The following is a 12045-nucleotide window of genomic DNA, read 5'->3' as shown; positions in this document are numbered from 1 at the left end:
CCAGCATTTGGACAGGGCCACAGGCCCATTTGATGGTAACTATCTAGACTACTCTACTTTAGTGAATCGAACCTCCATCAGCACACAACACACACACTCACACACACTCACATATGCACACACACACATGCGCACACATACTCATACATGCACACAAACACTCTCTCTCTCTCTCTCTCTCTCTCTCACACACACACACATACACACACACACACACACACACACACACTCCTCCATGGCCACTTTAATGTGCTCCTGCCCTGAACCTGCTGTCTTTCGTCCTGGGACATACTGATGCTCCAGCAAGGCATGGGGGCTAAAGTCCACCCTGCATCATGGGAGCAGATGGTAGGGATCTCTGGGTGCCAGGACCCAGCTACTGTCCTGGGTGCTGCCCTTACCCGCTGGTTACTTTTGTCTGCTGATTTGCCTGGTGAGAGCATGGTGGGATAGGTGAGGCTTCTCAGGGGAGCAGGTTTGGTTTGGATTCTGCCTTCTCTGCTTCCTAGCTGTGGACAGGTTACTTATCCCTTCAGCGACTCTGTTACCTCACCTGGGAAAGTCACTGCATCCTAGAGTCATTGTAAGGAAAAACCACATGGCACATCTTTAGTGCTTCTCAGCCTTAGTCAACGTAGGAGCAATATGGCGGCTTTGTTGCACACTCTTGATTACAAGTCTGGGTGAACCTAGAGTCTACATTTCTAAGAGGACTCTGGGTGATGCCAGTGCTGCTGGTCCAAGGACCATCTCTGAGTAGTGAAGATGTGAAGTACATTGTGCCTGAGGAAGGTGAGGGGCGTGGTCACATCGCCCTCCTTCCCTACTTGGATGCCTTTTTTTTTCCTTCATGTTTTTTAAAAATTTATTTATTTTGAGAGAGAGAGAGAGAGAGAGAGCGCGCAGGGGAGGGGCAGAGAAAGAGAGGGAGAGAGAGACTCTCAGGCAGGCTCTGCAATGGTAGTGGGGTGGACACAGGACTCCACGTGGGGCTCCAATTCACGAATAGTGAGATCATGACCTGAGCCAAAATCAAGAGTCAGATGCTTAGCCGACTGAGCTACCCAGGCGCCCCTTTAGATGCCTTTCAGAGAGAGGCGGAGTGTATCCATTATTTGGGGAAGGTGTGTGGCCAGGGTCCTAGAGAGGGAGACAGGGTATGATGACATGTTCTCCTTGCTCCTTGGTGGGAGAAAAGTGATTTTTACTTCTAATGATCCCCTGATCTGATGGTGGAGGCCTGGCCTACGGGGAACTCTCGTCTGATTAGGAAGACAGGCATTCACATGTGAGTACAAATAAACCCCATAGGATCTGCATCTTTGACGTGCTGGAGGGCAGAATGAGAGTCATTCCAGAATGATGGTGTCTAGTGAGGGAGGCTTCTTAGGGAAGGACATTGGGAGGCAGACCTTGAAGGAGTCCAGGGAAGAGCTGTGGGTGGTGGCCGGGTGGACTCCCTGGTAATCTGACATTTCTGGCTGTCTGGGCCCGAGCACCAGGCCTGTGGCGCCCCCTTGCCTCCTACCATCCTTCTCCTGGCCCACAGGTCCACCAGAAGGCCGAGCCTTGCCTGCCAGTTTCCCTCCTGAAGACATCTTGCTGGAAGGCAGGCCCTGTCTGCTCATTAGCACGGGCAGCCTTTCCCTGAAACCTTCTGCTGGGGCCAAGCCTGGCTCCCTCCATGGAGCGGGAGGCCCTGGCTCCGTCTGCTAATCGTCTGCTGTCTCCATCCCGAGCATTATTTTATTTTCGTATTATTCTTTTTCCAGCTAATATCCTGGCATTCCCAAAGACACCGGTTTCATAATCTTCCTGGCGTTCCCAGGGAGCTGGGAAGCAGAGCACAAAGCTGCTATTATAACGCGTTCCATCCAGCCTCCCTCTCCTCGCCCCACACCCCTTGCTGCCGCCACCGCCGGCTCCCACCCAGGCACCCCTTCCCGACGCCACCAGCCTCTCTGGGAACTCTGGTGACGGCTGCTGGGATGAGCTCACGGAATCCATCCTGTCGCCCTTGCCCTGGGCCTGCCCTCCATGTGCAAGGATTTTTCCAGAGCCCTGCCTCTGTGCTTGGCCCCGAGGGTTAGGAAGGGTTTTCTGAAATGCCTGAGCCTGGGCAGGAGGGAAGGAGATGGGGACTCGGCAACATGTGCTCATAGCCTTGGAGATTTTTAGAGCTGGAAGGAGCTTTCATGTTCGAAAGGCACTCTCCACCTGGCTTTGGGTCCCTTTGAAATTGGATGCATGGTTGTGGGTGTGCGGATGTGATGTGTAAGCACGTGGATGATGTGTGTGCACATACAATATGTGCGCAATGTGCTTGTGTGACATGTATGTGCACGTATGCGTGTACACGTGTGTGAAGTGCATGTACGTGCACATGTGTGTCTGTGGTGTGTAAATTCTGACATAAGGTTCACGGTTTCCTCCAATTCTCAAGGGAATTTAGGACCCCAAAGAGGATAAAAATTACTAAAACCCATTTTACCGTGTGCTAAAGATCAGGCTGAGAGCTTTATATACATTGTCTCATTTTATCCTCACAGTGACCCCAGAAGACTGGATTCTATTATTATACCCATTTTCCAGTTGGGGAGACTGAGGTTCCAGAACTGCACTGTCTAATACAGTAGCCACTAGCCACATGTGAGTATTTAAATTTACATTTAAAGTAATTAAAATAAGACAATTTAGTTCCCCAGTCACACCAACCACATGTCAAGTGCTCAATAGCCCCACCTGGCTCGTGGCTACCATTTTGGACAGTGTAGCTCTAGAACAGTTTCATCGTTGCAGGAAGTTCTGTTGGACAGTAGTGCTGTTCTAGAACAACTCTGAGCCCCTCATATTACTCCAGAAGAAATAGACCTGAGAAGGGGTTTGCCTAGTGGCCCAGCGTGAGTCAGTTCTAGAACCAAGGCCAGACAATGGGCTCTTCTGTCCTCTCTCCCCAAGTTCGTATCTCCATTCCTATTAAGGCATAATGTCCTCCCCCTAGAGAGGGCTCTTGAGTGGGGTCCTAGGGAGGGTCCTGGGCTGCTGGCTAGAGCTCTTGGCTGTTGTGTAGCTATGTGGCTTAGCTTCCCTGGGGCAGTTAGAGGGGAGTTGGCAGAACTGCCGTCAGCCCTGGAAGCCTCCAGTTGGTTGTCAGAAGCCTGAGTCTTGACCTGAAGTGGAGAGGATCTACAGAGACAGGCATTCCCAGACCAAGCCTAGGGGCAGAGAAGAGCAGCTGGGACTTGGAAGTGCTGGGGGTGGGGGTGGGGGAGCTTGGGGAAAAGCTGGTGCCAGAGAGGAGCAATGTGGGATTTGAGCTGGCTGAGAAGGAGGTCAGATGTGAGTGGGGAGGGGAGGGGCCGTCTCTGCACCTGGATGAAGCCCATGCCGTACGCAGAGCATGCAGGCCCGGTTCCCAGAGCGGGCGCTTTGACCAGGGGCAGCGTCTGGGAGGTGAGAGGGGTTTGCCTCATTAAGTAATCAAAATCCCCACTGATCTGCACAGGCGGGGGAGGTGGCTGCAGGTTTCCCTGGATTCTATGTTTTGAGTATGGTAGCTGAGCACCTGTTCTCTACCTGGCTTTGTGCTAGCGGGAGCTAACGGAAGGCTGGCCGGCCGCTCAAGAGCCTTCTGCTGCCCCACACAGAAGGACCATTTGGGTAATTCCTTTAAATGGGTGGACCCTTGGATCAGTCTCACTCCAGATGTGGATGCTGAAGTCTTGAGGGTCCAATTGTATGTTTGGGTACCTGAGACAAAATGCCAGCACACAGGCATGCATGGGTGCTGAGGGGTGTGTGTGTCACAGCTGGGCAGATGTGTCTGGTGCCCCATGCATGTCACGGTCCATGCACTGGGGTCTGCATCCACAATTGCTAGGGCGACCTTATAATTTATTGCCTATACTATGTGTAATCATGCTGGGAAAGAGGCATAAGGGAGGGCCATCCCAGACAGACTGGAACCTGATTATGGCCCTGATTACGGAGGCACCTTGGCATTGGGTAAAACCCGCTTGAGCGTTCTCTGCAGCCTCCACGTTGGGAGACACGGAAAGCCTAGAGGGACGCATACGCGCACACACACACATACACGCAGATGCTTGCGCCAGCCCACACGTGGCATCGTGGATTCTCCAGGTTTCCTGATTCCATTCCCAAACTCCCCAGGGGCCGGCCAGTAGTTTTGCAAGGATTTTTGCAGCTGCTTCCAAGCCTCGGCTCCAGCTGTAAATTAAACGGGGGTGCACCCTTGCCTGCTATTCTACTTAAGGTTGCAATCAGCCCTGATTAGGAAGGGAGGTCTGTGTTCCCGAGTTCCCTCTTTTAAAGCGTTCCCCTCCTTTGGCCTGGCCTGCTAGCCTGTGTGGGGTTTCCCTGGAAGCTGAGGCTGGGCAGCCAGGGCAGTGACGTGGGCCCTGGGCTCCCCAAGGCCCTGACTTGGCGCTCAGCCCTGTCCTGTCCCTGAGCCCTGCTCTGGTGCCGAGTTCTGATGGGGAAGCAGAAACTGGGAAGAGCCCCGAGGGGCTGCCGGGAGATGCCCTGGCTCTGCCAGTTAATTTGCTGTACAATCCTAGGGAAGACCTTACCCTCTCTGGGCCCCAGCTTTTTCACTTTCTAGATGAGGGTAAGAACAACACAGCAAAAATAAGAATCTCTCCTTACAGAACAGGCGTTGGCAAACCATAGCCTACGAGCCAAGTGTGGCCTCTGCCGGCTTGTATAGATGGGGTTTACTGGCACATGGCTATGCTCATTTGTGTAGGCATGGTGTGTGGCTGCTGTCCTGCTATGATGGCAGGAGTCGTTGCCTGAGTAGTTGCAACAGAGACCATATGTCCTGCAGAGGTGTATATACTCTCTGGCCCTTTCCGAACAATGTTTACCAGCCATTCTAGAGCAGGCATTGCCTCCCCGCCCTGTTGGTGCATCATCTCCTTTAACCCTCCCAGCAGTCCTAAGAGATAGGTTTTATCATCACTCCCATTTTACGGATAGGCAAGTTGAGGTACAGCGAAGGCAAGTCATAATTGTCCTAGCGGCGTTTCCTCACATGAGTGTTACGAAAAGTTTTGTGGATAATGGTGGGGTCGTGCAGCGTTTATAGCATACTGCTCCTATGCTGCTGTTTGTTATTTGGATGTCCTAGCAAAGCCAGTAGTGGAGAAGAGATCCTGGCACTTCACCGTAGCGCGTGCTGGTCAGTGTTAAACAGCTGGCTCTCCAGAAAAAACATCCAAAAAACAAACTCAGCCTGGTTTGTAGTACTTGCTGGTTTCCGTGGTGTACATACCCCCGCTGTGGCCGATTTCAAGCTAGCAATGTGGCATCACTGAGAGTGGAGATGGGAAGAGATGAGCAGTAGCAGATGGTTAGATAGTATTTCCAGCCCACAGATACACTAGGCGCAAGTAACCTCAGGAGCAGGACAGTAGTCAAAGGTCATAAAATCATTAGGAAGTGACGAGTTTGAGTATCATCTTTGTTTCTAAAAAAATGTCTGTAGTTATAAATGCATGTGGTATAATGGTTACAAATGGCTGTGTTTAACGGCTGGCTTGCAATACACCTGAAGATTTAAGAATCTGCTCTTATGAGCTATGCAGGCCAGCTCCAGCACTTGCTGCTCTGAGGGGGGTCCCCTGATCCTGTTTACATAAGAGATAAGGGCCCCGATCATAGCAGCCTTCCCGACAGCTCTGTCCCTGTGCTCTTTGGGTCCATCAGGCATTGGAATTGGGTCCTCCTCATGAAGCCAGGAGAGCAGCTGGTCCCCGAAACCCACCTGCTTGACTCTGATGGGGTAGAGGGTACCCTTGTAGCCCCCTTGAGGTACCACCGAGGCTCCGTTGTTTACTTCCTGACTGCCATGGTGTGGCTGCGGTGGCTCCGTCCTCTGCCTGCTCAGCTCCAGAGGCCCTCTGCTCAGCCTTTCCGCTGCATCCACCGCTGCTCTTGCCCCTCTGTCCTGCCCCCGTGTTAGAGCTCCTGAGCTGGATGTCTAGGCCCTGTATGGATGAGGCATCGAACCACTGGCAAAGGGAGGAGGTGTGTGTGTGACAGACAAGCAGCAGTGCAGGAGGAATTCCAGACACACTAGCGGTCTGGCGCTTGGTCTCGTATCCAATTTAGGTGGGCTGAGGGGTCCCCTTCATAGGCTGCTTATTTTCCCAGAACCTGTCCGCCTCCTCCTGGTGTGGTGGCCGCACTAGGGTCCTAGGGCAGGAGTCCCCAGCAGGTAAAGTGGGTTTGGCCGCTGCCTTTGGCGACCCCCGGGGGCAGCCCCGCTCCATCTGAGAGGGAGAGAGCTCCTCACGGTCCTAAGCTCGGGCTCCTCCAGAGACCCGTGGCCGCCAGCCGGGCAGCAGCGGGTTGGATGCTACCCAGTCCCCTGGGCGAGCAGTAGGATCCCTTACACAGCTAGCCCCAAGATGGAGTGCGTGGCCACAGACCACAGTCTGGGAGTCGCATCGGCATGAGCTATGGAGGCAGGAATGTGGCTGTGGGAAACCCAATGCCCAGGGCCCGGCCCTGGAGGCTGGGGAAGAGCGAGTGCGTGGAGTGGGGGTGAAGGGTGGGTGGACAGAAAGCGGAGTGTCAGCCGCCACTGCAGCCTGGCTCTCTCCACCCAGGGCTCTGAGCAGGAGCAGAAGTCAGCCAGCCTTTCTCTCCTTCCTTGCCCTGCCCCAGCTTCGCCCTTTAGCTGAGGCTTCCTCTAAGCTCTGGGGTGGGGGTGGCGGGGGGCACACATCCAGCATACTGCTGCTCCCCTTGAGTCAGCACCTCTTCTCTTTCCCCTCCTCCAGGAAGCTTTCCTGAATGGGGCCTTCCAAGGGTTCACTCCATTCTGTTCCACCCCAGAGATGGCTCCGTCCCTGGGGGGGGGGGGGGGGTGAATCCCTATCATTTGCTCTTTTTGTGCTGGCATCTTACTCTGAGCCTTCCGAGGGAAGCAGGGTGCTAGCTGATGTACGCTTTCCAGACCCTTCCCCTGGAACCTAGGGCCTAAATGCTGCCCACGTGGCTTAGGGCAGGGAATGCCAGTGATTCATTTTATGTGACAAATCTTCACTGGGTGACTACTAAGTGCCTGATGCCAGGCTGGGTGCTGGGGATAAAGGAGAGTGTGTGCCTTGCCTGGACACACGGAGAGACGGATACAGGAGAGAAGTGAGGAGAGGCCGAAGACATGTCCACCACAGCAGTATCCAGGCCTCAGTGGTGACTGAGCTGAGGGAAGAGCTCAAGTTAGCCCACATGGGAGGACATTCAAGGTTGAGAGAACAGCCCGTGCAAAGGTCCTATGGCAGAGAGAAGACAATGGATTCCAAATTGAAAGAAAACAGATTAAAGCAGGAAGGTATTGTTTAGCACGAGACTGGAGAGTTGAAAGATTTAAACTGACCTCACTCGCACCATTTGCTGAGTGCTGCTTGTGTGCTAGGAACCTGCCACGGGCTGTGGATGTTCCACTGCATTCCCTTTCCACCAGTGGTTCCCAGCTGGGGGCGATTTCTACCCCCACCCCATCCCTCAGGGGACATTCGACAATGTCTGAAGATATTTTTGGTCGTCACAACTGAGGGGTCAGGAAGCTGTGTTGGTCTCATGGGTACAGGCCAGGGATGCTGCTGAACATCCAGCAATGCACAAGACAGGCAGAGGGAAGGACTGACGGGAAGGTGGTGCTTCCCAGAAGCTCCCACATCGGGTTTTCTTGAGGCTTCATTGTTTGCTTTGAGAGAAATTCGTGGAGCGTGAGCCCTGTATGCCCACGCATGAAAACCAAAAAATACTTCGGAGTGAAGGAAGTGTGACATTGGATTATCTGTTAATGTACATATAGACTGAGCCCGGGTGACAGGCCGGCCTTCTTCATAAGCTCTCTCCAGAGCTCACACTGTTGCTGTCTCCTGAGGTGTCCGCATTCATGTGTTCACTTACTCACTCGCTCTCCAGGTCTGTCTTGAGCACCTGCTGTGTGTGAGGTGTGCTGGGCGTATGACAGAATCCTCACAGAGGTCTCAGTGGGAGGAGATGGGTAGATGGGGGGTGCTAGATCCAGGGTGCCATGGAAGTACATGGGAGGGGTGCTTGATTCATCCTGGCAGGGTGACCTTGAGGATGAGGCTGGCCACCCAAGGAAAAAGAAGGAAAAGAAAGGCGCAGAAAGACTTATGTGCAAGAGGCCTGGGGACAAGGAAGGGGCCCCCAGAGGGTCTCAGCTGGTTTGAGCGTGGAAATCATCAGGGATGGGGGTGTCTGGGAGTGTCCAGACTGCCGGAGACTCAATTCAGAGGCCACGTCTGGGCTGGCTGGGGGAAAGTTGGCCTCTCTCTGCTCCCAGGGCCTGAAGAGGATGCGTGCAGAGCACCCTGGGAAGGTCAGTGGGCCAGAGGATGTAAAGACGTTGGCCAGTGGGATGGGTAGAATTCCGCCCAGGCTGGGAACCAGGGTGGCCGCAGGGCCAGTGCTCTGCTGGGAGAGACCGAACTTACTGGGTGTCCCTCAGCCTGGCTCCTCGTTCTCCCAGCTTCTTCTCAGCAATCCCTATCTGTCGTTTTGAGCTGGGGGGGAAGGGAAGGAAGAGGCAGGTCTGCACTTGGGAGGTAGGTTAAAGGGTTGGGAGGTGGCCGAGGACCCTGTGGATCCCCACTCTGGAGGCAGGACAGGTGGAGAAGCCCAGGCAGTGTGAGGGGTATGCCCCAAGGGGACACTGGTTCCTCCCTCTGAAGGACATTATTTCTCAGGGCCAGGGCCTGCTGTGGGCCAAACACTGAGCTAGGCCTGAGCTACCTGGCGCCCGCCCACGTGGAAATCCCAGGGAGGGGGACACCTTTTCTGATCACAGGAGGGCAGACTGCCCTTGGACAGAGACCCAGAAATTGCTGCCAAAGCCCCAGACAGAGGCCTCTTGGTGGGAGTGGTGCTGAGGGGAGGCTAGGGGAGCCATCTGGAGGAGGCGTGAGGTGAGTGGGGATGTGCACTGGCAGCGATCCGCGAGCACGGAGGTCCCTGTAGGTACTGAGAGGGAGTGAAGAAATTATAGGGCTGGGGGGGGGGGGTCAGAGCCAGCCTCCCTCCCTTCACTCACCTTAGCATCCTAACCGTGGGGGGCACAGTGCATTGCAGGCTGAGGTAGAGGGGCTACGGGGGTCTGGGCCTTCCACCCTGTCTCCAGCTGAACCCCCTCTCGCCCCACCAAGGTGCTCTGGGTGGCACGGACTATGGCTGTTGCACGGGGGGCTGGCCAAGCCCTGTTCTGAACTGCTTTCCTTGGCATCACGCACCTCACGCCCGGGGTGGCCTGCCGGCCCCCCCCCCCCCCCCCCCAGGTCCAGCCCTGTGTGCGGCCTTGCAGATCCTGAAACTGGGAGCCACTAGTTGCTGGACTTGGTACATGCCCTGGCGGGAGGCCAGTGTAACGTGGCCGGGCCAAATGCCTTTTCTGTTGGGAGCCCAGGATGCCTGGGGTCCACACCTGCTCAGGAGGAAAGGATTCAGGCATGGTGGCCTTTGGGTCTTTCCCTGTCTGTAGTATGACACCCCTCCCTGTTATCCTGCTCTCGTGTGTGTGTGTGTGTGTGTGTGTGTGTGTGTGTGTGTGTGTGTTGAGAGATTGATTGCTTGATTGATTGCTTTTGATTTCTACCCAGGGCTGTGGCTCCTGAAATGTCCACTTTTCCAGCTCCTGGAATAATTTTGAACAAATATGAGGTATATGAACCACCCCCGAGTATAATTGCAAACTTTATAGTTTATGACCTACCCTGCCTTTGTCCCACCTGTGCCTCATTTCTCTCATAAGATCATTAATGGCAAACATCGGTTGAGCATTTATTATGTGCCAGGAGCTGTGCTAAGAACAATATGTAATGTATTTCCTTAACAATGACAGCAGCTCTCTGAGCTAGATACTGTAGAATTATTCCAAATTTACAGAGAGACTGGTTCAGAGAGATTAAGCAAGCTGCCCAAAGTGAAACAGCCGATAAGTGACAGGACCAGAATTGGAGCTCCAGCAGTCTGGTTCTAGAGCTTGTGTTGAAGTTGTGATCACAGGAAGCAGGCCACTGTATCTCTCTGTCACTGAGGGGGAGGTCCTGCTTAGTCTCCGAGTTCCCCAAACCATTCAGGACCCCAGTGAGAGGCTGCAGGTTGGCAGAGGTGGCCCTGGATGCATCAGAGAGTGGGCATCTGGTCCAAGGAAGCTGGTGCGTGGCCCAGTGGCTAGAGCCCAGTGCTAACAAGGACAAAGTGAGGGGCTGACTGACTAACTTTATGTGCAGTAAACTGCAGACTGGCTTCTGAGTCAGCCTCCTGCTCCTGTGCCTGTCCTGGCCTCAACCTGCACTCTCTTTCACCCTCAGCTCAGGGGGAGCTGGTTGAGAGGTGGTGATGATGCGGTATAGCCTCTCCCAGAGCTAGGACCCGGTGTCCAAATATGTAGGGGGTGGACAGAGATGGTGGGCCGGGCCCTCCAGACTTTGGCTTCTCTTAACTCATCCCACTGGGAAAATCCCCACTGGATTCTCTCCCTTGGAGTCCTTCCTTCTATCAGACTCTAACCTCTTGGGTTGGAATAACTCAAAATTCCATTCTGAGTCTAGTCTCCATTGGAGAGAGAGAGAGAGAGAGAGAGAGAGAGAACAATTTTCCTGTGGACTTGACATTGGAGTCTGGGGATGCTGTAGGAGGATGTGCTACCCTAGAGTAAAATTAGAGGCTGATGGCCCAGCTCTCAGCATCCAAAGAGTGGCTAGAGGTCTCCTGACCCAGGCCAGTCTCCCTGCCACTCCCAGGCTCTGGGGTCAGAATCAGCCATGACCAGCTCTGTGTCTCCAGGGCGGCGTGGTGGACGACAAGAGTGAAGATTCCATGTCCGTGTCCACCTTGAGCTTTGGTGTGAACAGACCCACGATTTCCTGCATCTTTGATTGTAAGTGATGCTTGGGGGTGTCTACAGGGGTGATATGGATGGATGTGTAACCTTGTGCTTGTTTGTATGGGGTTATATGGTCCAGTGTATATGGGGGGCTAGGGAGAATCGAGTCTATGTGCTCTGTGGTGGGTCAGTATCTTTTGGGTGTGTGTGTGTGTGTGCAGGCATCTGTGAGCACATGCACACATCTATCTACGTGTGGCGTGTGCATCAACTCAATGCTTGGAATCAGGCATTCAAGACCCTGTGCATTGTGGCTGCCCCCATCATTTATTTGGCCTTTCCTCCTCTTTCTCCTCCATCCCCCCTCACCACTTCTCACTAGGCCCAAGAACATGGCACTTAGGTGTCTACCTTTGAGCTGTAGTCTGTTCTGATCCTGTGGGGGGCTCACTCCCACATAATGTGATGTGTGTCATTTCTATTGCTCAGACCCTTCATCTGTGGCCCCTCCTAGGGGTAGACTCTACCCTCGCCCCAGCTCCCCCTCTTAGCCACTCCTAGCCCCTCACTTGGCATCTCTGGTTTTTCCTTGGTGCAGATGGGAACCGCTACCACCTACGCTGCTACATGTACCAGGCCCGGGACCTGCCCTCGATGGACAAGGACTCTTTTTCTGGTAGGTGGGAGGGGAGCCAGGGACCAGGGATTGCAGGTTGGGAGCTGAGCCATCAGACCTTTGGACCATAGGAAACATGGCCCCGGGGCTTCGTCTATGGGTGGGGGCTTTAGCTGTGTTTGTTGGCTTTGTGGAGGTGGCTGCCAGGGTCACTATGGCTTATCTGGTTGTCAGGTGGCCTGCTTGACCCTTCTGCAGGGTTTGGCTTTACTGACCATCGTTTCCTTCTGGAAGTCTCTCTGGCCTTGACCCCCAGGGATACTTCTTTCTCCTAGGTCTTCTGCAGCCTCTTACTACTCTACCTGCTCCTTCTCAGCTTCATGGCCCTCTCAGTCTGATGGTCCTGATGGTCTGTGTCCTCTTCTCTGGGCACTGGGGTCCCCTCACCTTCCCTGGCTTCATGGACCACTCATGTCAGGGAAGCTTCTAGGCTTTTAGTTGATAGGCGCCCCTGATGTCCAGTCACATCTTAAGTATCTCCCCC

At 54.1% G+C, this 12045-nt stretch overlaps 1 protein-coding gene across 22 annotated transcripts in view; it reads left to right on the top strand.

Annotated features, from left to right (window-relative positions):
- The window catches only part of DYSF (dysferlin), a 224202-nt gene that overhangs the window by 122089 nt on the left and 90068 nt on the right, over nt 1–12045 (top strand). For all 22 annotated transcript variants that reach the window (XM_060657973.3, XM_060658063.3, XM_060658027.3 and 19 more), the window contains 2 exons: nt 10846–10939; nt 11484–11561. In XM_060657973.3, the coding sequence (XP_060513956.2) occupies nt 10846–10939; nt 11484–11561 (172 nt within the window). The remainder of the gene's footprint in view (nt 1–10845; nt 10940–11483; nt 11562–12045) is intronic.

Source organism: Panthera onca, chromosome A3 (genome assembly GCF_046562875.1).
Source record: "Panthera onca isolate mPanOnc1 chromosome A3, mPanOnc1 haplotype 2, whole genome shotgun sequence".
In the NCBI taxonomy this organism is placed as follows: Eukaryota; Metazoa; Chordata; class Mammalia; order Carnivora; family Felidae; genus Panthera; species Panthera onca.
Note: the sequence above shows the minus strand (reverse complement) of the source record. Positions and strands in the feature narration are given on the sequence as shown.